General features: G+C 44.1%; 1 protein-coding gene across 4 annotated transcripts in view; it reads right to left on the bottom strand.

The window, feature by feature from the left end:
- LOC127569970 (coiled-coil domain-containing protein 85C-like) overlaps positions 1 to 23,184 on the bottom strand; it is a 206,198-nt gene that overhangs the window by 69,827 nt on the left and 113,187 nt on the right. For all 4 annotated transcript variants that reach the window (XM_052015115.1, XM_052015100.1, XM_052015109.1 and 1 more), the window contains exon 2: positions 7,359 to 7,435. In XM_052015115.1, the coding sequence (XP_051871075.1) occupies positions 7,359 to 7,435 (77 nt within the window). The remainder of the gene's footprint in view (positions 1 to 7,358; positions 7,436 to 23,184) is intronic.

Raw genomic sequence — 23,184 nt, forward strand, 5'->3', positions numbered from 1 at the left:
CTAAAAGGGCATAGGATCACCATCAGCTCCAAGATCCTCTGCAGGCAGGCTCAACGGCAGCTTTTATCCCACTGTTGTAAGATTCTTGAACAGACCTCTTATACGATAAAGATGAACTCCTGATCTCTCAGTCTGCCACATCATGGCCCTCGCACCTTATTTGTCTACCTGAACTGCACTTTTTCTGTAATTGTAACACTACATTCTGCATTCTGTTTTTGTTTTCCTTTTGTACTACCTTTGTACTTATGTATGGAATGATCTGTCCAGATGGCACGCAAACAAAAGGTTTTCACTGTACCTCCGTACATATGACAATAATAAACCAATGATCAATTGCTGTCCTGATGAGGGTACAGATATCCATTCCTTCATCGTTATTGGGGCAAAAATCTAAAGGCACAGTGCAACTACCTTCAGCACATGGCATTCAGTGATGTAAAGAAGTCCATATGGTGGACTACCAATGGGCAATAACTAAAAACATTAAATGCTGGAAAAACTCAGCAGGTCAGGCAGCATCTGTAGAAAGAGAAGAGTCAACCTTTCAGGTCTTTCTGTTTTTATTTCAGACTTCCAGCATCTGCATTTTTTTTCCTTTACAAAGGGGCAATGGGCATTGACCTTGAGAGCAAAACGCACCCCATGCTCAACTGTACACAACTACACTCGTCCTTAATGTATGTAAAGATTACTGAGTGGGCTACTGACCCTGCTAGCCACTTCCTGCACACGTCCCTGGGCTCAACACCGTTTTCCTGCCTGGACCCTTTCAATCTTGATTCCCCTGTGGGACAAAATCCATCCCAGTCTTGAATATAGTCAGTGACTCAGCATCTCAACCCCTTGGGGTGGAGTGATCCAGAGATTTATAATCCTCTGAGAGAGAAGTATCCTCATCTCAGTCAGTCCTGAGTAAGGTCTCTTTACTCTGAAGCTATACCCCCTAATTCTATACTCCCCCAGCAGAGGGAACATCCTCACAGTGTTTCCCCTGTAGTGTCCCCTCCAAATCTTCTGAATGTTGTGTTAAGCCCAACATCTCCCTCTGTTCACAGACCAGTGGGAGTGGTACTGGTGACTAGTGTAAACGGCAAGCCTTGACTTGAGTAGAAATAAGAGTATACTGTCATGTGATTTTAAATAATTTAGAATTTAGAGAATGTGAACAGCCATAAAATTATTATTTACAAAATGACATGGCTTACAACACCCTATAGCTCACTATCAAAATAAAACTAAAGTGGAACAATCAGGGTTATGAATAAATATTTAAAATGAATAAATCAAAAGGAGGCTGATTCTCTTCCTTCCAATAATAAGCAAGCTTTCCACCTCCGTGTATCCTGCTGATAATCCTTCGCCCCTCTACAATGCCAGTCGATGAGATAAACGATCAATACGTCACCATTAGTAAAGGCAACATGTCACATCAAGGTCATACTGGCAGTGAGGCCGCATTGGCTGCCCACGGCCAATAAACCAGTCACAGGTCTGCCACTGACGCCGGAGCTGCAGGCCTTTGGAGATCGATGACAATAACTAATGGAGCCTTTCCCCTCATCCTGACACTTCTGCACAATGGAGGGGATGCCACAGGATTGATGAGGTTTAGGCCGATGGCTGTGAGAGAAATTGATGAGCAACTTCTTCGGGCTAAATCCAAAACTTACCTTGTCCAAATAGATACACTTGTTTAATTTAATGGCAGCGATACATTTTGATCAGGTACCTGATCGAAATGTTTTAAGGCAGGACCAGCAACCTTTGGCCAAATAAATCTGAAATGCCTTTACAAAAAGTAACAAAATGGGCAGCTCAAGTGACAAAGATATCCCTGGAAACAGGAACAATATTCTTGCTTTGAATACAGAATGGTTACTCAGTGCGGGTAAACCAGATTTCCTCTCTGTGTATCTTTGGGAAAGAGGGCCATGATTACAGTGCAGTTAAGGAGTCCTTTCAGGAGTGGGAGGTACATGGGAGAAGTTTCACCCATCTGCAGAGCAGAGTGGAAAAATGCAGTAGCCGGTGCTTACATTTCTTGGCACGCGTGGTGGGTCACAGGTCAAAGTGGAAAAGATTCCCTGCTTGCGCACAATCTCGTAAGTGACCCCAGTCACAGTACTTATTTGCCTCATAGCTCCTTTAATTAACCTCCACCATCTTCTTTTTCTACACAATGTTTCACTGGAGACAGCAAATAATAGCATAAGAAAAGCATTTAGAAGGAAATATTTTATTCTTTTATGGGATATGGACATTGCTGTTAAGGTCAACGTTTAGTGTCCATCCCTAACTACCACTGAGGAATGGTGAGCTGCCTTCCTGAACCGCTGAGGTCCTTCCAGTAAAGGCGCCCCACAGTGTTGGTGGGTGGGAAGTTTCAGGACTTGCACCCGTGAGTGATGAAGGAAAGACAGTGGGGAGTTCTGACAGATTGGGACATTTGGGTGGCTTGCTACAACATTTCTGAAGGTAGTTAATAGCCAAACAACCTCATTATTGTGGGTCCAAGCCAGACCAGGTAAGAATGCAGATAGGATTACAAAAATGGAACTGGATGGATTTTCATGGTTTCCATTTATGATTCTGGTTTTTAACTTCTAGATTCTTTAATTAACAAAATTTAAATTCTGCATCTACTGCAGTGGGATTTTAACTTGTGCCTTCACTTCCAGGTCCCGCCTTATGAGCCCAGTAGTCAACCACTATGCTGTCATTTCCTAAAGCTATGTCCCTTCCTGGATCCACAGAGCACGAAAAAAATAAACACTTATTTTTATGCATCAAACTTTCTGATAAAGGTTTAAACCAAAACTCCACCTGCCCACTCAGGGGAGCGGCCTACTGTATCCTTCAATAAACATCACAAAGTCCAGATTATCAAGTTGTTGTTTCTGGGACATTTCAACAGTGACTATATTTGAAAAGAATTTTAATGGCTGTCTAATGCTTTGGGATGTTCCAAGATTGAGAGAGGTGCTATAGAATGCTGCCTTTCTTTTTCAAGAGGCCATAGAGTCATAGAGTTCTACAGCACAGAAACAGGCCCTGTGGTTCGCCCTGTCCATGCCAACCTTTTTATCCATTTACAAAAATCCCATTTCCCTGCATTAGGACCGTATCCTTCTATGCCTCTTGAAGTCGTGTCATTATTTCTCAGGTTTAAAAGAACCAACACTCCATTTTCATTCACAGCTATAATTACCTTTCCATTCTGACTTCTTTTAGTGATTGTACGTTCAAGAATCTGTGTTGGTTTATCGTTTCAGGGGAAAATAGTCCTAGTACCCAATCTCACACATGGTTTATTTTCTGCTTTAACGCTGACTAGAATATACACCAGAGTCCTTCATGAAAAAGTTAAGGCAGTCTGTCCAGTTCCTATCAGGCCCATAATATGCAGCCTTTCTAATTCCCCATTGAACTGCTTATCTCACCCAGGTGGAGTGGCCAGTTATAGATGTTGCAGAGGCAGGAAATCCAAACTATAAAGCAAAATTGTTGGAAGCAGAGGAAGCAGGTAGTCAGAATGTGCAGGGAGACTTAAGAATTAATCTTACAGGCTGATGACCTTTTAATAGAGCAGTTTTGGTGAAAGGTCATGGAACTTAAATATTAACTCTCCCTTTTTACTCTTCAGTAATAGCGTGATGTCCTTCCATACTTGCAAGATGCCGACAGAGAGTATTTTCAGCTTTTCAAAATGAGGATGATGTACCAATGGGCAAGGGGAAATGTCACACTGGGAAAATAAGTATTGACAGCTCATTTTCCTGAGGCATCAGCCTGTGGAGGAGCTTTATTTGGCATTCACTTGTAGTATCCCGCAGTTGAAAGAAATAGTGTCTGTAAAGTGAGATGCGCTGTATTCCAGATCTAAGATCCTTTCACAGCGACAAGCTGGGTACAGGGTCAAACAAAGCATTGTGAACACTTCAGTTTGGTTATTCTCGCCATCATCCATCGTGTTGGAAGCTGGCAGACAGATCCAAATGTGACAGGGTATCTCTTACTTCTCTCCCTTAAACAACCCACTTCAAGAAAAATGGGGTCTGTCTATAATTGGGCAGAAAGGAATGGTGGAGCTGAAGCCACAGAAAAGCACAGTGTTTTGAATATATTTAGACAGCCGCAATGTTACCTAAAGTGTTGTGGCAGCTTTTGTGTGGCTGGTCGGTGATTCAACGGATATGCCTAAGGCACGTTGTTCCTTTGCAGCTTATTATCTTCTGACCACGACCCAGTAATTTCACTGCCCAAGGAAATATTATTCACACACATAAAGGTGAGAGGCACAGAAAGAAAGACTTGCAATTCTACCTCATCTTTCACTGCCTCATCACATCGCCCTGCACCTCATAGTCAATGAGGAACTTCTGGTCCCTGTAGCGTAGGAAACCCGAGAGCGACTTTGTGCACAGCAAGCTCCCACGAACAACAACATGAAAATGCGATCAATCCGTGTTGGTAAATTTGACTGTGGGATTAGCGCTGCCCATGGCAACTGGGATAAAATGTGAGAGACTTATCCCTTGAAGTGCAGGGTAATTTTTTCTCTCAGAGGGTAGTGAATCTCTGAAATTCTCTGCTCCTGAGGGTGGTGGAGGCCAAATCATTAGAAATACTTTAGCTGGAGATGAATAAATATTTGAAAGATCGAGGAATTGAGGGCTGTGGGAAATGGCACAGAAGAGGAGTTGATCACATTGAATGGCTGAGGGGCCTGATGACCTACTCTTGTACTGTGCTCTGGGGTAGGCACGGTAGTGTAGGGGCAGGCACGGTGGTGTAGGGGCAGGCACGGTGGTGTAGGGCAGGCACAGTAGTGTAGGGGCAGGCACAGTGGTGTAGGGGCAGGCACGGTAGTGTCGCGGTTAGCATAATGCTATTACAGTGCCAGCGACCCGGGTTCAATTCCGGCCACTGTCTGTAAGGAGCTTGTATGTTCTCCCTGTATCTGCGTGGGTTTCCTCCGGGTGCTCCGGTTTCCTCCCACATTCCAAAGATGTACAGGTTAGGAAGTTGTGGGCATGCTATGTTGGCGCCGGAAGCGTGGCGACACTTGCGGGCTGCCCCCAGAACACTCTACGCAGAAGATGTATTATATTGTGTGTTTCGATGTATATGTGACGAATAAAGATATCTTATCTTATCAAAAATTATTCATGATGATGGGGGATATCTGCAGGGAAAAGAGATTTACAAACGCTTCTTGCTGGATATTAAATTTAACAATTATTCAAAAATTGCTAGGTTCAGAACAACCTCTGAAAGGGACTTGCCTGGAACCCCCTTTCTGTTTATTCAGGTGACTGGATGTCACTAGATGCTGGTTCATTCCTGAGTAAAGAAATATAGTGGGTGTTGAAAGGTATTCCAGATTTCCAGTGGTACTTCATTAAGAGATCACTCAGGTGTTCCCCTAAGATCAACTGTGCTTATAAATAATTCATGAAAAGTGCTACACATACCTGTCTGTCTGGGACCCAAAACCAGACAGAAGCTCAGTATAGCAACACTATGACCACTTTGATCACTTTGCACTACATTGGACTTTGTTTTTGTCGTTCTAATTGTGTTCTTTCTTGTAAAAACTGTGTATAATTTGCAGTGTAGCGGTTAGCGTAACGCTTTCCAGCACCAGCAACCCGGGTTCAATTCTGGCCACTGTCTGTACGGAGTTTGTACATTCTCCCTGTGTCTGAGTGGGTTTCCTCTGGGTGCTCCAGTTTCCTCCCACATTCCAAAAGACGTACAGATTAGGAAGTTGTGAGCATGCTATGTTAGCGCCAGAAGCGTGGCGACACTTGTGGGCTGCCCCCAGAACATTACACAAAAGATGTAGTTCACTGTGTGTTTTGAGATACATGTGACTAATAAAGATATCTTATTTTTCTTGTGAATGCTGTTTATCTAATGGTATGTGCCTGTGATGCTGCTGCAAGTAAGTTTTTCATTACACCTGTGCATACATGTACTTGTGCATGTGACAATAAACTTGACTTTGACTTTGAAATGACACTTGGTAACTATGTTATCCTCTTGTCACCTTGCACCAAGTCTCAAATGAGCATTAATAGAGGTGATATTAACCTGTTGTCATACTTCCATTTTCACAGAATGCTCAGTCACACAGCACAGAAACAGGCTCTTCAACCCACCGTGTCTGTGCCAACCATCAAGAACCCATTTACACTAATCCCAATTTTATTCCCCACACATTCCCATCATCTTCCCCCCGCACCACCACCACCCCCCAACTCCTCTCAGATTCTACCACTCACCTACACACTAAGGGAATATACAGTGGCTAATTAACCTGCCACCCCATCTTTGGAAGGAGACCGGGGCCCCGGGGGGGGGGGGGGAAATCCACATGGTCATAGGGAGAATGTGTTCACTCCACACAGCAAAGGTCAGGATGGAACCTGGTTCACTGGAGCTGTGAGGCAGCAGTTCCATTAGCTGATTTACAGTGCCACCTCCACTTTCGATATTTAGACAGGTTAGTCTCCTCAGGACACTAAAGGGCTTCAAGCCATCCCTCTGAGCTCAGCACATTACTGCTGAAATGCAACATCAGTAGCCTGCTTCCAACTCATCGAAGGATGCACGAACAGCGTTAGCTTAGGGCAAACCATACACGACTCACCATCAACAGCCACAGATGCTGTAAAATTTTTTGGTACCCAAACTGTTCTAACGTACACTTGTGGGAACACACAAGACAAATCAAGCAAGCGGTTTAGGGTACACAGGAGGATGCGTAAAGCTACTGTGACGGGGGTTGAAGAGGGGATGGAGGGGAGGTGTGGGGTGATCAGGAGAGATAGTCAGGCAGATGACTAAGGCAGGGTGTCAGGCAGTTGACTGGGTGCCAGGTCAGGTTAGAACATAGAACACTACAGCACAGTACAGGCTCTTCGGCCCACAATGTTGTGCCGACATTTTATCCTGCTCTTAAGAGCTATCTAACCCTTCTCTCCCACATAGGCCCCTATTTTACTATCATTCATGTGTCTATCTAAGAGTCTTTTAAATGTCCCTAATGTATCTGCCCCCACAACCTCTGCAGGCAGTGTGTTCCACGCACCCACCACTCTCTGTGTAAAAAACTTGCCCTGACATCCCCCTTTTACCTTCCCCCAATCACGTTAAAATTATGTCCCCTCGTGTTAGCCATGATTAGCCATGCACAATGACTTGGAGTTGGGTGGGCCAGGTAATAGTGATCACCGTTTAAGGGGCTAAAATGTGAAGTACATTCTGGCAGGCTATGCAGGCAGCTGATACATCTGGATGGGGAAATGTTTGCCGTACATTCTATCAATGAGGAGTCAGGAAGTGTATACCTGTGATAAGATCTTGTTATCTTCTTCCAGAAACTTGACTTTGTTTTCCAGTTGTCTGATATAGGCTGAAGCAGGATCTGCAAAAGAGCGACACAGGAGAGATTAACGGAGATCTTCTGGGTGAGTCTCATCACCTCATACTTAGAAAACATAGAAGGACGCCATTCAGCCCTTCAAGCCTGCTCCTCCATTCAATACGATCATGACATCATCTACATTCAATACTCTGTACCCTCTTCCCATGTCCTTTGATCCCTCTAGCACTCTGGCTCCCTTGTTGAATATACTTCATGATTTATCTTCAACTGCTTCCTGTGGTAGAGAATTCTATAGGTTCACCATTGCCTAGGAGAAAAAAAATCTCCTCATGTCAATCTTAGATGCTTTATCCTTACAGTGTGACCCCTGGTACCGGACATCCCAACCACTGGTAACTGGTTCTAATCCGTCCAGTTCTGTTAGAACACCTTTATGTACTGCTTCTTCCCATTGACCTTTAAACTTAGGGGTGTAGGTTTTACACTTCAAAAAGTGAAAGAAGAATCCAGCTCCTTAACACTGCTGAATAATAGTTTCAAAAGATCTTCAGTCGCTAAAAAATCTCTAACTAAACAATGGGATAAAAATTTGCTGCTTTAGGTGGCTCTGATTTCACATAGGCTTTCCATTAATCACTAGGCCTGTTCCTAGGTCCATTTCATGTTAATGGACTATAACGTAATGGATGACAACTGTAATAGCTCTAGTTTTGGCTTGCTGATTAAGACAAATTTCCACCCCAACATGTTAAGCAGGCCTTGGTATTGCCACATTAAAAAGTCCCCTGAGAAGCCAATCAATTCGATAATGTTAAATATGGACCACAAAACCCCATTCATGCAATCACTGGATATTCATAGTTGGGTCAAATTCATAGCTTTCAAGGGGATGCAGCACAAGCTTATTGATCTGATCTACAAAGGTTCAGCAAGTGGAAAGAGAGAGAGCGTTAATGATTCAAGTTGAAAACCCCTTCATCAGAAACATTAACTTTGTTTCTGGTTTTGTTTGAATTCCTTGGCATGATGAGATTTGCTCTGGCATTGGCCTGCACATATTGACCCTCAGTCTCCAACTGCGTGAGCTTTCAGTGAAAGGCCTGGCCATGTAATGCAATGCCTCCCAGCAAGTGAAGGATGAGGCAGGCATATTCTGCACTGTACTCTGGCCGAAAGCAGCCTGTTCAGGTCATCGTGCCCCAATGCAAGGCTGTCAAAGTGAAGCAAGGAAATCCTAGCTTGGCAAACCATGGTTACATCCCAAAGTCATATCTCTGCATGGCAAACAGTTCAAACCACCATTGCACCATGGATGCAGTGTATAACATCTACAAAAGGCACTGCGTTTAATCAACTAGCCTATGCCAACAGCTCCTCCCAATCCCACGATCAATACCACCAAGTACAAAGGCAGCAAGCACATGGAAACCTGCAGCCTCCCTCCAAGTCATGCAATGATATATCCTTGTTCCTTTATTGTCACTGGCTTTTAAACCCTACAATTCCCTACCCGTCAGCACTGTGGGAATACCCCCACCAGGACGACAGCAGTAGCTCAAGGGTTTCATCACCACCTTCTCAAGGACAATGTGAGATGGGCAATGAATAGCGGGGCCAGTGATGCCCAGATCCCAAAACAATAATATGCAGCAAGAACAACGGAGAGTTTCACTGAAACATAAAAGAATAAAATACAGTCTGAAGCACTGAAGCTTGTCAGAAACCTAAGGAAAGTGTTTGGAAACAGCATGCAGTGTGAGTGATTATGAACCGGTTAAAGACATAAACATTTGCATCCTCTACAAACAGAGCAGAATAATCTTCAACCAGTGTTCCTTCACTATAGTCAATACAGACAAACTGCAGTTTGCTTTTCCTAGTTTGGGAGAAATTTGTCCTCTGCAGGTGCTAAATATGTGATTTAGTGGTGACTGCATATTTTAGTCTGTTTCAGAAATTCAGTAAAATTAACTCCAAAGTGTCTGGATTACTACAACTGTCTATTTAGCAAAGACAAATTTTCAGTTACTCAATTCAAATTCCTTTGAACTAAATTCCTCATTTTTATTAAGTAATGAAAGGGGCACTAAATTCGCGTGAAATTCCATATTTTTCATACAAAAGTGATGAATCGTCAGAGGAGACAGTATTACAATTGTTGTTTTGTATAAGGGAACTAGTAGGGAAGATAGATTTCTATAATGAATCACATGATCTCAGGGGCTTTGCAATCAATAAAGTTGTTCTGAGCTGTGGTCATTGTTATTGTATTGGAAAGACAGCAGTTGATTCAAGAGCTGCTTTGTGCAAACAGCAACATTATAATGACCAATGATCCATCTTAACACCTGTCAGAATTGGTCAGGAAATTTGCCCTACCCCTTTCAAGCGGGTGCCTTAGGAATTATATACCCAACCTGACACGTCAGAGAGGCCTCAACTGAACATCGTATCTGATCTGATTGCCCCTTACAAAAGCCCCTCAGAACACCACGGAGATTTTATACTGAAATGATTCAGAGGCAAAAATTGTTTAAAAAATTCCAATCCGGTTCAGACACCAGGCATTCTCACCCATCGAACATGCAAAAAAGAACAGGAGTAAAAAGCAACTAGTTATCATTTAAGAAAAACATAAACTTATGTTTAAAACAAAACACTCCCAACGTTGTGATAACTCACTTACATTTAAAAGACAATTGGATAGTTACATGGATAGAAAGGTTGGAGGGATATGGGCCAACCACAGGCCAATGGGAATAGCTCAGTCAGACAACTTGGTCAACATGGACGAGTTGGATTGAAGGGCCTGTTCCTGTGCAGTATGACTCTATGACTCTATGATTCTCGCAGCCACTGCTGACTATAGTTTTGAAACAGTACAGGATACAACTTGAAATCCTGTACAGTGTTCTATACCTGTATGGATGATGAATGCATTTCCCAAGCTGATCAAGCCTCTGTATTTCATGAAGGTTTTGAAAGGACATCATTTTCCTGCTTCTAGTGGCATACACCTTGAGACACTATATCAGGGAATCTGAAATTTTGCAACCTATCCATTCCAATTTCTCATGTCTACCACCCCAGCAAAAACAGACCAATATTTGCAACATCATGACTGAGTCATTTATTTGTGCCTGAATCTTCAAATGCACCAATATTGGCTCAGGCCTTGGGGCTTGAGGCTTGAAAGCCAGGCCTTGGGGCTGGGGAGGTGCCTTTTATTCTTGCTTTGAATTAAGTACAGTGACTATCATCAGAGTGTTAAATTTCAAGTCCAATGACCTGCCATGGAGTCAATGTAACTCCAGGATGTCACCCTGAAACGTGTGTTGGATACAGGATATCATTATGAGCCCCAGGGTCTCCACAACCCCTCCAGGTGAAGTTTAAAGGTGCCACATGTGCTTCAGATGGCCACACCAGCCATGAGCTGTCTGGAGTTGTCCATATGCTCCATGTCAGGTTGAAGCCTGGTTGTTAGATGTAAAGTTTTTTTTTGCTCAAGCTTTCCTCCAAGATTCTTCAGAGCCCTTTAAATGTTTCAGTTGCTCAGGGGGCACCCCCAGAATTCACCAATGTTTACAGGAGGCGGATGGAATGTGTGAATATGTATGGGGTAAGGAGGTGGAGGGTGGGAGTTGTGTTCTGCAATGCATCATTTACTAGGACAAGGGCTCAGCAATGCACCAAGGTCTACAAAGGGGTTGCTCTATACTGCACCACTTATGGGTGGGTGGAGGGGGGGAGGTGGGGGTGAGTCACAGGAACAAATCAATATTACTGGAGTGTCCTAGAATCCACCAATATTTGCAGAGGAGCTCCAGAATGCACCAATATTTACAGAGAGATCAGAAGGAATGAACTAATATTACTAGAATGCCTTAAAATGCATCATTAGCCACAGGTGAGTGCTTGAGAATGTACAGATATTCAAACCAACCTCCCCTCCAGTGACTCTGTCTACACTTCCTGCTGCCTCAAGAAAGCAGCTAGCATAATTAAGGACCCCTCCCACCCTGGTCATTCTCTCTTCTCCCCTCTCCCATTGGACAGAAGATACAAAAGCCTGAGAGCACATACCACCAGACTCGGACAGCTTCTATCCCGCTGTTATCAGATTCTTGAACAGACCTCTCATACACTAAAGGATGAATTCTTGATCTCCCAATCTATCTTGTCGTATCCCTTGCACTTTATTTGTCTACCTGCACTGTACTTTCTCTGTAACTGCAACAGTATATTCTGCATTCGGTTTTCTTTTTACAACCTCAATGTAATTATGTTCGGCATGAGCTATCTGCATGGTACACAAAACAAAAACCTTTCACTGTATCTAGCTACATGTGACAATAATAAACCAATACCAATTATCTAAATGAATCAGTATTTGCAAGGGTGGAGGCAGAACAATCATTGAAATTGCCCCATTCTTTGTAGGGCAGACTTACTGGAATGCACCAAAACTGAAGGGTGAAATAAATGCTGGAGTTACTCAGCAGGTCAGACATGCTCCAAATGCACCAATATTACCATGGGATTATGATCTTGCACCTTATTGTCTGCCTGCACTGCACTTTCTCTGTAGCTGTGACACTTTACTCTGCATTCTGTGTTGTTTTACCTTGTACTACCTCAATGCACTGTGTAATGAATTGATCTGTATGAGCAGTAGGCAGGGCAGGTTTTTCACTGTACCTCGGTACAGGTGACAATAGTAAACCAATTCCAATTCCAATGGGAGCCTACAATGCACAGACACTGAAACCAATTTGAAAATCTCTTATGTACTATGTTACTGTTAAAGCTCAAACAAGCAGGATGGGGTGTGAACTGGAGAAATATTCCCACTGATTCACAGAGCTCGGCTTTTGAAGAAACAAGAGTACAAACCACACCTTATGACTTGGCCATTATTCTTCTTTCTTGCATAACATTGACAGGCTTTCCATTTATATTAACACCATGTTGTTGATGCCAGAGGCACAAATCTCTGGAATCAGTTCAACACTAAAATAAAAGCAGCATTTTGTTGAGAATTTAAAGTGGAAGGAACACAAGTGGCTCCTTCAATAGGGCTGTGGTGCACTGACCACAGATCTTCCCCTCAAGAGCTACAATTTGAAGTTACAAGTGGTTGCAAACACTAAACTATTCCAGCTCCCATATTCAATGACCTTGATAACATAGCCCTCTGCCCCACCCCCCACATACTATAATAACTCAAGATGTTCACTTAACCAGCATTTGAAACGTTGTGAAGAAAAAGATCTAAAAAATATAAGAAACTGTAAATGCCGGAAATGCAAAATAAAAACAGAAAATGTTTGAAACACTCAGCAGGTCAGACAGCATCCGTGGAAAGAGACACAGAGATATTATAGAACATGGAACACTACAGCACAGTACAGGCCCTTCGGCCCACAATGTTGTGCCGACATTTTATCCTCTAAGATCTATCTAACCCTTCCCTCCCACATAGTCCCCCATTTCTCTATCATTCATGTGTCTATCTAAGAGTCTCTTAAATGTCCCTAATATATCTGCCCCCACAACCTCTGCAGGCAGTGCGTTCCATGCACCCACCACTCTCCGTGTAAAAAAACTTACCCCTGACATCTCCCTTATACTTTCCTCCAATCACCTTAAAATTATGTCCCCTCGTGTTAGCCATTGTCGCCCTGGGAAAAAGTCTCTGACTGTCCACTCGATCTATGTCTCTTATCATCTTGTACACCTCTATCAAATTGTTTCAAGTTTAAGACTCTTCGTTAGGACTGTGGAGATGCCAGTCATTGTGCAATGAAGATTCACCAGACTGGCCCCTGGGATGGCAGGTTTCCTGTAAGAGGAGAGATTGAGTAGACTAGGCCTGTATTCTCTACAGGTTGGGAGAACAAGAGGGCATCTCGTTGAAACTAACAAAATTACAGGGCTCAACAGGAATGGATGCAGGGAGGATGTTTCACCTGGCTGAGCAGTCTAGGACCAGGGGTTACAGACTTAGAATAAAGGGTAGGCCATTTAGGACTGAGGGAGCGGGGATAAATTCAGGGCTTTAGGGAAAAAGCAGGAGAGTATGAATAAGTGAATGGTTCTGACCAAGAGCCAGTATAATGCCAAAGGGCCAAATGGTCCCCATCTGCAAAGTAACGTTCTATAAGTAATGACGATTCGTCCGCAGTGGTTCAGAAATGAGTGAAACGCCCTCAGAGAGAGGTGCCAGTGAGAAAGTAAAATTATTACAAATTAGTTTTAATGGCTTCTTGACCAGCATGGCATTGTCATGTGATCTCCATCTTTAACCAGGGACGAATCAAAATACTTTTCCTCTTCCAAGGGATATGCCATTAAATCCTAGTTCAAAGGGACATTAGAACATAAGAAATGGAAGCAGGAATGGGCTGTTTGGCCCTTTGTTCCTGACATGTCATTGGGTGCACTTTTACCTTGGAGCTACTTTGCTGCAATATCTCCATAGCCTTTGATTCCCTTAACATCCAAAAATCCATCAATCACTGTCTTAAATATACTCAGCGAATGAACCTCCATAGTCCCCTTGGGTACAAAATTCCAAAGATTCACAACCCTCTGGGGGAACGAATTTCTCCTCATCTCTACCCTGAATGGCTGACCGCCTATTTTCAAACTATGGCCCCTGGTTTCAGACATCCCAGCCAGCGGAATCATCATCCCACATCCATAAGGTCTGGGCCCATGTGAGTTTTAGCCAACAAAGTGCTCTTTAAAGCTTAGACTTCTATGAGATCATGGGTTTCAGGAGAAGAAGATGTAAAGTGAAAAATATATGAAGATCTACACTTGATCAATGTAAATATTACATAAGAAGTTCAAAATGAAATTAATATCTATGAGGCTTGTAGGACTTGGGATTCAACATGTCCATTCACCGCAGAACAGCTACCTGAAAGGAAGCTGAGCCCTGTGGTTAAAACAGCAAAGTACAAATTGAAAAGGCACAGATGAGCTGTAGAGTGCTCTAGTCAGGATATAAAGCAATAATGTACAATTATATGCCACTTCAAGGTTGTGAAAGAATGGTTACTAGAGTGGTTCCAGTGCTGAGGGACTGCAGCATCAAGTTTAGATTGGAGAAGCTAAAGGCTATCCTCCTTGAAGCAAAGAAGATTTGATAAAGACATACAGGATCATGACTGGTTCAGATAAGGTAACTAAATGGAAGCTATTACTCATAACAGTGCTTCAAGCATCAGGGACCACCAGGTTTTAAGCTTTGGGCAACAATTGCAAGGGGGAGGTGAGGAAAATGTTTTTTCACACAGAATGTAGTAATGATCTGGAATTCATCGCCTTTAGGGGAAACAATCAGTTTTCGAAAGGGAATTGATGGAAATTAAGTTGCTGGGTTATGGGAAAGAGTGAGGAAGTGGAAATGTTGGGATTACTTCACAAAGAATCGGCACAGACTCAATGTGTTGAATGGCCTCCTCCGTAACATTTAATGACCTTGTGATTCTAAATGCTTCATAGGAGCTTTAACAAACAGACACCAAAGAAGAAGGCATTCAGACAAGTGGCCAAAAGCCTGGTGAATGATGTGGGTTGCATCATCTTAAAAGCAATAAAAGAGACAAAGAGTCAGAGAGGGCCAGGGGAGGAAATCCAGAGTTTAGGGATGATGCAACTGAGGACAATGGCTGCCATTGGTGGAGCAAAGGAAGTTCATGCTCTGTGCCTTTCTAAATCAACAAGACAACTGAAGTATGAGAAGTACTGAACCATGAGGCGGGTCCCTGGTGTTCAAGGATTGAGGCATGAAGAAAGACTGGTAAAACCTGAACGACGTAGTAGGCTGTATCTCAAATAACAATGAGATGGGGTACAGGAAGGAGACAGAGAGCATAGTGACATGGTGTCATGGCAACAACCTTTCCCTCAATGTCAACAAAACAAAATAGCTGGTCATTGACTGCAGGAAAGGGGGCAGTGTACATGCACCTGTCTACAGCAACAGGTTGACAGCGTCAAGTTCCTAGGCATGAACATCACCAATAGCCTGTCCTGATCCAACCACGTAGATGCCACAGCCAAGAAAGCTCACCAGTGCCTTTACTTCCTCAGGAGGCTAAAGAAATTAGGTTTGTCCCCTTTGACACTCACTAACTTTTATCGATGCACCATAGAAAGCATCCAATCTGGATGCATCACAGCTTGATATGGCAACTGCTCTACCCAGGACTGCAAGAAACTCCAGAGAGTTGTGGACACAGCCCTGTACGTCACAGAAACGAGCCTCCCCTGCATGGACTCTGTCTTCACTGCCTTGGTGAAGCAGCCAGCATAATCAAAGACCCCATCCACCCAGGTCATTCTCTCTTCTCTCCTCTCCCATTAGACAGAAGATACAGGAGCCTGAGGGTACATACAACCAGGCTCAAGGACAGCTTCTATCCCACTGTGATAAGACTATTGACCGGTTCCCTTATACAATGAGATGGAGTCTTGACCTCACAATCTACCTTGTTATGACCTTGCACCTTATTGTCTACCTGCACTGCATTTCCTCTATAGCTGCGACACTTTACTCTGTACTGTTTTTTTTTACCTGTACTACCTCAATGCACTCTATACTAACTCAATGTACTCTGTACTAACTAAATGTAACTGCACTGTGTAATGAATTGACCTGTACGATCGGTATGCAAGACAAGTTTTTCACTGTATCCCTGTACAACTGACAATAATAAACCAATACCAATACAAATCACTCTTGGAAGAGGCTGCCATGTTTCCTACTTTGCATGAGTGCTTACATTTTGAAGTGCAGTTCATTGGCTAAAATATTTCAGATGCCTAAATGTTACAGGAAGCACTATATAAATACAAGACTTTCTCTTCTTTTGTTTCTTTGAAATTAACTTTTTGTTGGGGCAGTTGGGTGGTAGGTGTGCACTGCTTACCATTCCTCTGAGGGGAAAAGAAATATATTTTTGTTTCCAGCACAGTTCTTGGCAACAATCCATCAACCTCGACAAGAAACTGTATTCATGGCAAGATAATAAAGCCTTGAACTTCGTTATGAGTTTGAGGAGATTTGGTCTGTCACCAAAGACTCTTACACATTTCTATAGATATACGGTGGAGAGCATTCTGACTGATTACATCACCACCTGGTATGGAGGCTCCAATGCAAAGGATCGAAAGAGGCTGCAGAGGGTTGTAGACTCAGCCAGCTCCATCACAGGAACATCTTCAAAAGGTGGTGCTTCAAGAAGGCGGCATCCATCATTAAGGACCCTCACCATCCAAGACATGTCCTCTTCTCATTACTACCATTGGGGGGAAGATACAGGAGCCTGAAGACCCACACTCAGCGATTCAGGAACAGCTTCCTCCCCTCCGCCATCAGATTTCTAAATGGTCCATGAACCCATGAATGCTACCTCGTTATTCCTTTTTATTGCACTATTTAGTTATTTTTGTAATATATACTAATTTTATGTCTTTGCACTGTACTGCTGCCGCGAAACAACAAATTTCACATCATCTGTCAGTGATAATAAATCTGATTCTGAAAGGGTTAATGGTTTAGAATGAGAAACCTGCCTTGCCTGCCTGACGAAACACCAGCAGCAAAACATCTTCTCTTCTGTTGATTTTCAACTGCTTAATAAGCATCTCTACAACACAGTCTGGCAACTCCTTCTGCCACATACCACTGGATATAGGAATGAGCTTCACCCCCTCACTTTATTATGCAATGTTTTTAAAACAACTCAATAAAATGCTATGGGAGATGCTGTGCTGTCAACCTGCATTTAACTCTCAGTTAGGAGTTGATGTAGATGGCAGAATGGAAATATCCTGGGCACTGTGAACCTGCAGTGTGGTTTTTCCTGCTCACTTCCACTAGGAGGTGGGAAGAACACAGAAAGGCTCTTTACCCCTGTACTATTACCAGTCCTTCACTGGAACTGCAGCCGTTCAAAGAGTTGCAGCACCTTCTGGAGCAAACGGGTCATCAACGAGGTGAAAGACACCCTTTGTTCTGCCCGAAACTTGTTGATCTCCCTGCACTGCGAGATGTTCCTAAGGGAATGCTGCTGACCGGCATATTGCAGGCTGCAGGAGTATGTGCTGAGGGATGCACTGAAGCTGGGTGCAGCCAACGCAAGGGCTCGGTGGGGAAGGACTACAGTTTAGGGTTCTTCTGCCACTGGAGAGGAAGACCCTTAAATATTGTAAATATGAGATTGTGGTAGCACCCCAGGGAGCCACATGAGTGGCATCGGTGCTGTTTCTTTAATATAAAAAGGTAACACTAATGATTGATCCATACATAAATGCAAAGGTTTGCACTGCTTTATTGCTGTATATAGTTTGTTTTCTATGGTGAATAAAATTTACTTTGGAATAAAAATACGGTCTAAACCATAAGGCAGAATGCCTCGTCACCAGATCTGACCAACAGGCACCAAGACCTGACTTGGCTTGCGGTGAGAGGTGCCCTCCCAGTCAGAGCTTTCCTCTGCAGACAACATATCACCCTCAATGTATGCTGTCCTCAGGACGGCCGCGGTGGGGAAGAAACGGTCACCCACCTCTTTGCAGACTGTGGATTTATACGAAGGTGTGGAGACGGATGCAAGGGTCTGTGTCCCGGTTCATCCCCAGCAGCTGCGTGACAGAGGACTCTCTGATCTATGGGCTGTTCCTGGGGACACACACCGAGAGAGATATCAAGTGCTGCTGGAAGGTCATCAACTTGGTGAAGGGCGCCCTTTGGTCCGCCCGAAACTTATTGATCTTTCAGCACAGCGAGATGTACGCAAGGGAATGCTGCAGACCAGCACAGTCCAGGCAGCAGGAGTACGTGCTGAGGGACGCACTGACAGTGCTAAGGGTCTGTGGGGAAGGACTACAGTATCGGCTCCTCCTGCTACCACACACGGAGGGGCAGAGTTGGGTGGGGAAGCCCCTTGAACAATCAAAGAGGTATCACCTCAGGGAGCCATGTAAGATAAGATATCTTTATTAGTCACATGTACATCGAAACACAGAGTGAAATGCACCTTTTTGCGTAGAGTGTTCTGGAGGCAGCCCGCAAGTATCGCCACGCTTCCGGCACCAACATAGCATGCCCACAACTTCCTGACCCGTATGTCTTTGGAATGTGGGAGGAAACCGGAGCACCCGGAGGAAACCCACGCAGACACGGGGAGAACGTACAAACTCCTTACAGACAGTGGCGGGAATTGAACCTGGGTCGCTGGCGCTGTAATAGTATCATGCTAAATGATGCTCTGTTTGTTTGTGTTTTTTCTTTACTACTGAATGTAACAATCATGAATGTTAAGATTTTGTTTTTGAACTGTTTCTTCCTTTGTATATATATATATATTTTGTTACTATGAATAAAGTTTATTTTTGAAATTAAAAAAAGCACTTTCTCAAGGGCAATAAGGGATGAGCAATAAATGCTAAACAATAAATTTTAAAAAGTCACCAAGAGGCTGCAGTTATAGCAGAAAATAAATAGATTCCCCTGAAGCAAATTAGGCTGATTAAGAAAATAGATCAGTTTGGTTAGATTTGGATCGCCCTTTACTTTTAAGAATAAAAGTGATAAGGTGGAAGGCACCTTGACGATTATGGTACAGGTGAGAACTTCAGGGGTTGTGAGTTCAAATCTCATCAGCACAAATTCAGTGGTCTGAGAGCTGGCATTTGATAAAATAATCAAGGCAGCTGTCAGATTATTGCAAAAACCCAACTGGTTTATTAATGTCTTTCAGACAAGTGAACTTCTCACTGTTATGTGGTCTGGCACACACGTGGGCCCTCATGATGTTGTAAAGGCAGCTGGAGATGGACACTAACGGGGGTACTGCCAGAGCTCACATCCTCCTCTCACTGTGCACAGATAAAATGCCTATCATTTCACCTCTTGTAACCCACTTATTTCCTTCAGGATTTGGCTGATTCTATGTGAAGAGAGCGGCCAATCAGACCTGATGATGCAGTACTGGAGTTACTGCTCAGTTTCAAGGAATGGAAACTATCAGAAGCAATCCTGCAACAACTTGTATCTGTATGACATTAAAATGCCCCCGTGTGTTTCATGGGAGTTCTGTCAAACAAAATTGGTCACCCAATCAGGTTGAGCAAGCTAGGGCTTTTCTCTTTGGAGAGAAGGAGGATGAGAGGGGACTTGATAGAGGTGTACAAGATGATAAGAGGCATAGATCGAGTGGACAGTCAGAGATTTTTCCCAGTGCAACAATGGCTAACATGAGGGACATAATTTTAAGGTGATTGGAGGAAGGTATAAGGGGGATGTCAGGGGTAAGTTTTTTTACACAGAGAGTGGTGGGTGCGTGGAATGCACTGCCGGCAGAGGTTGTGGGAGCAGATACATTAGGGACATTTAAGAGACTCTTAGATAGACGCATGAATGATAGAGAAATGGGGGCTATGTGGGAGGGAAGGGTTAGATAGATCTTAGAGCAGGATAAAATGTCGGCACAACATTGTGGGCCAAAGGGCCTGTACTGTGCTGCAGTGTTCTATGTTCAATCATATTAAGGAGGTATTACATCTGATGAATGAAAGCCTGATTAAGCAGGTAGGTTTTAAAGTGTTTTAATTGAAGAAAGACAGGTTGAGAGGCAGAGAGGATTAGTAATTTTGGAGCTAAGAATCTTGGCAATTGAAAGCACAATTCCCATTGGCGTTGCAATAAAATCAAAGGCGTGCAAGATTCCAAGTGCAGCTACCTTGGAGGGCTGCTGAGCTGGGAGAAGTTACTGTATAGGACTGGGAAAGATTTAAAATGAGGGTGAGAGTTTTGAAATCTAGCCATTGCGTAACCGGGAGCCATGTAGGTCACCAAACACAGGTGGATGACAGGGTGTGAGTTGGAATATGAACAGCAGAGTTATGGATGTGTTCATATTCCAGTAAATTGGGATGCTGACCAAGAGAACAATGGAAGAGTCAACTGTTGCGATAATTAAGGCATGGATGAGGGATTTGGTTTGGAACGTATCTGAATGGGAGGTGGAAAGAAGACAACAAAACTCTCCTACTGATGAAACGTTTCTGAGGAAAAGTATTTTTCACTGAGATTCATACACATTTCAGTCTGCTCCCTCAGTGTCAAGATGCTACGATATAGAACAGTACAGCACAGGAATAGGCCCTTCAGCCCACAGTGTTGTGCAAATGATATGTCACAAAATAAACCAGGGAAGAAGGAGAGCAGATCAGTTGGGCCAAATGGGGTGTCTGTGTGTTGTAAAATCCAATGCAAATCCACCCCTCAATCCACGGAGAAGTGGTGGAGAAGCTTGTGTGGTCCTGAGATCCCGAGAGCGATGCCGTCTGGAGCTATGCTCCTGGTAGGGTCACCCATGGCGATAAGGTCGATGGTGAGGTCCCTGACAAAGAACAATCCAACCATGACCTCGACAGTGGAACAGGCGGATGAAGTTACTTCGAACTCAACGGCTGTGAAGGCGGATGAAGGCTGCAACAAATCCATCAGCTCCAATCGTCATGGTTTCCATGCCATTGGAATCAGTTGGTTGATTTGTGAAGTATCGTGTGCTTTTTGTAGTGCAACATCAAGTACACGTTAAACAAATACACGCACAGGCGTCTTCGCTCTGTGGGCTAATAAATAGATCAACGGAACGAAGACCATCATCCTCGGCCTCGAAGGATAGCCACGACGATGACCCCTCAATCAGAATTTCTTTTCACCCTGCCACCCCCCCAACTCAGGAGAAGTTGATGGGCAGCAAACACTAATGGAAAACCCTTGCCACCCTCAATGCTTCAACCTGAGGCTAAAATGAGGTGCCCCACGTGCTTTGAGCTACAAAAATGGCCACTGCACCCTTTAAGTTATCAGCCAGCAGACGACTGGCCATAGAGTTGCAAGAGCATCACTGTAGCCATGGAATTGCTATTGTATCACCAAGTAGTGTAGCAGTTAGCGTAATGCTATTACAGCGCCAGCGACCCGGGTTCAGATCCGGCCGCTGTCTGTAAGGAGTTTGTATGTTCTCCCCATGTCTGTGTGGGTTTCCTCCGGGTGCTCCGGTTTCCTCCCACATTCCAAAGACATACAGGTTAGGAAGTTGTGGGCATGCTATGTTAGTGCCAGAAATGTGGCGACACTTGCGGGCTGCCCCCAGAACAATACGCAAAAAGATGTATTTCACTGTGTGTCACTGTGTACATGTGAGTAATAAAGAAATCTTATCTTGTCTTAGCTTATGATGAGATCCAGTGGTCCCAGGATACTTAATAGCTTTCTATCCTTTCAAGACCTTTATGTTTTTAAAGTCATGATGATCACTTGAACATTATAGCCGAGAAATTTGATTGTGCCTCAGCCTGAGCTGTGTACAGTGTTAGCATCCACTGAGATCTCTGGAACAATTTGTGAAGTTAGGCAATATTATATTAAATGTAGCACTCTACTGTTTAGCATCCAGACTCATGGAGTGAGATGGGACCTCAACCGTTCCCACACCGGGAGCTCTATCCAGAGTTCACATCGACTGCATCACGGCGTGATGTCTGGGAAGCAAGGCAGAGCTTAAGGAATTCTCTCCTTGGCAAAGTGTACAGCAGAAAACGCTGCCATGGAGGTGATGATAAAGGAAACAGGTAGGGATAGAGCTTTACAGTAGTGGGCACCTGAAGAGAAGGCAATCACCTGTGAGGTTGGGCAAACCGTCCCTCCAACACCCCTATCTTGGAGCCTCCGTGCCATAAGTGACCTCACCCCACTACAAAGGTGCGGACTGATCAAGGGGTCGGTGATAACAGCAAAAGGCTGTGATGTGGGTCACTCATAAAGGCTGTGATGGGTGGAGGGAGTACCAGTGAATCAGCTTCATCATCCTGGAACAACACCTCATATTCCTCCCTTGGAGTCTCCAACCTGATGGCCTCAACAATTTCTCTAACTTCTGGTAACCCTACCCCCTTTTTCTCCCCCCCCCCACTCCTTTGTCTTCCCTTATTCCTGTGGCTCCCCTCTCCCGCCTTGATGACCTGCCCATCTCCTCTCCTCCCTTCATCCTTTATTCCATGGTCCACTGCCCTCTCCCACCAAATTCCTTCTTCTTCAGCCCTTTGCCTCTTCTACCTGTCACCTCTCAGCTTATTACATCTTCCAACCCCACCCACCTACCTTCCCCCCTCATCTGGACTCGCCTATCACCTGAACTCACCTATCACATGCCTGCGTGTGCTCCTCCCCCTTCCCCCATCTCCTTATTCCGGCTTCTGCCCTCTTCCCTTCCAGGCCCGATGAAGTGTCTCAGCTGGAAACGTTGATTGTTTATTTCCCTCCATGGATGCTGCCTGACCTGCTGAGTTCCTCCAGCATTTTGTGTGTGTTGCTCCAGATTCCAGCATCCACAGAATTCCTTGTGTCTCCACTGAAAACTGGGGCTGGCTGATGTGGTGTGAAAGTGCAGGCAGTTTAATAGATGTCTCAGTGCCGATCCCCTAGTGAAGTGCTCCTGTGAATGTCCAACAAAGGTCGTAGATGGCCCCTAAAAGCTCCGCTCACCGCCAACAGGGGAGTAACGGTATGATGTGTGGCCTGTGGCATCGTGAGGTACATGGCTAAAGCTGGGCAAACATCAGCCGCACGAAGGTGAACCACTCATTGGACCAGTTTCCCAGTGGCTCCGATTTCACCCGGAAGGATTGTGAGCATGATCTAACCAGGCTAAACCTCTCTATTGAGCAAGTTGCAGAAAAATCACGTGCAAATGGAT

The sequence above is a fragment of the Pristis pectinata genome, chromosome 1 (genome assembly GCF_009764475.1).
Source record: "Pristis pectinata isolate sPriPec2 chromosome 1, sPriPec2.1.pri, whole genome shotgun sequence".
In the NCBI taxonomy this organism is placed as follows: Eukaryota; Metazoa; Chordata; class Chondrichthyes; order Rhinopristiformes; family Pristidae; genus Pristis; species Pristis pectinata.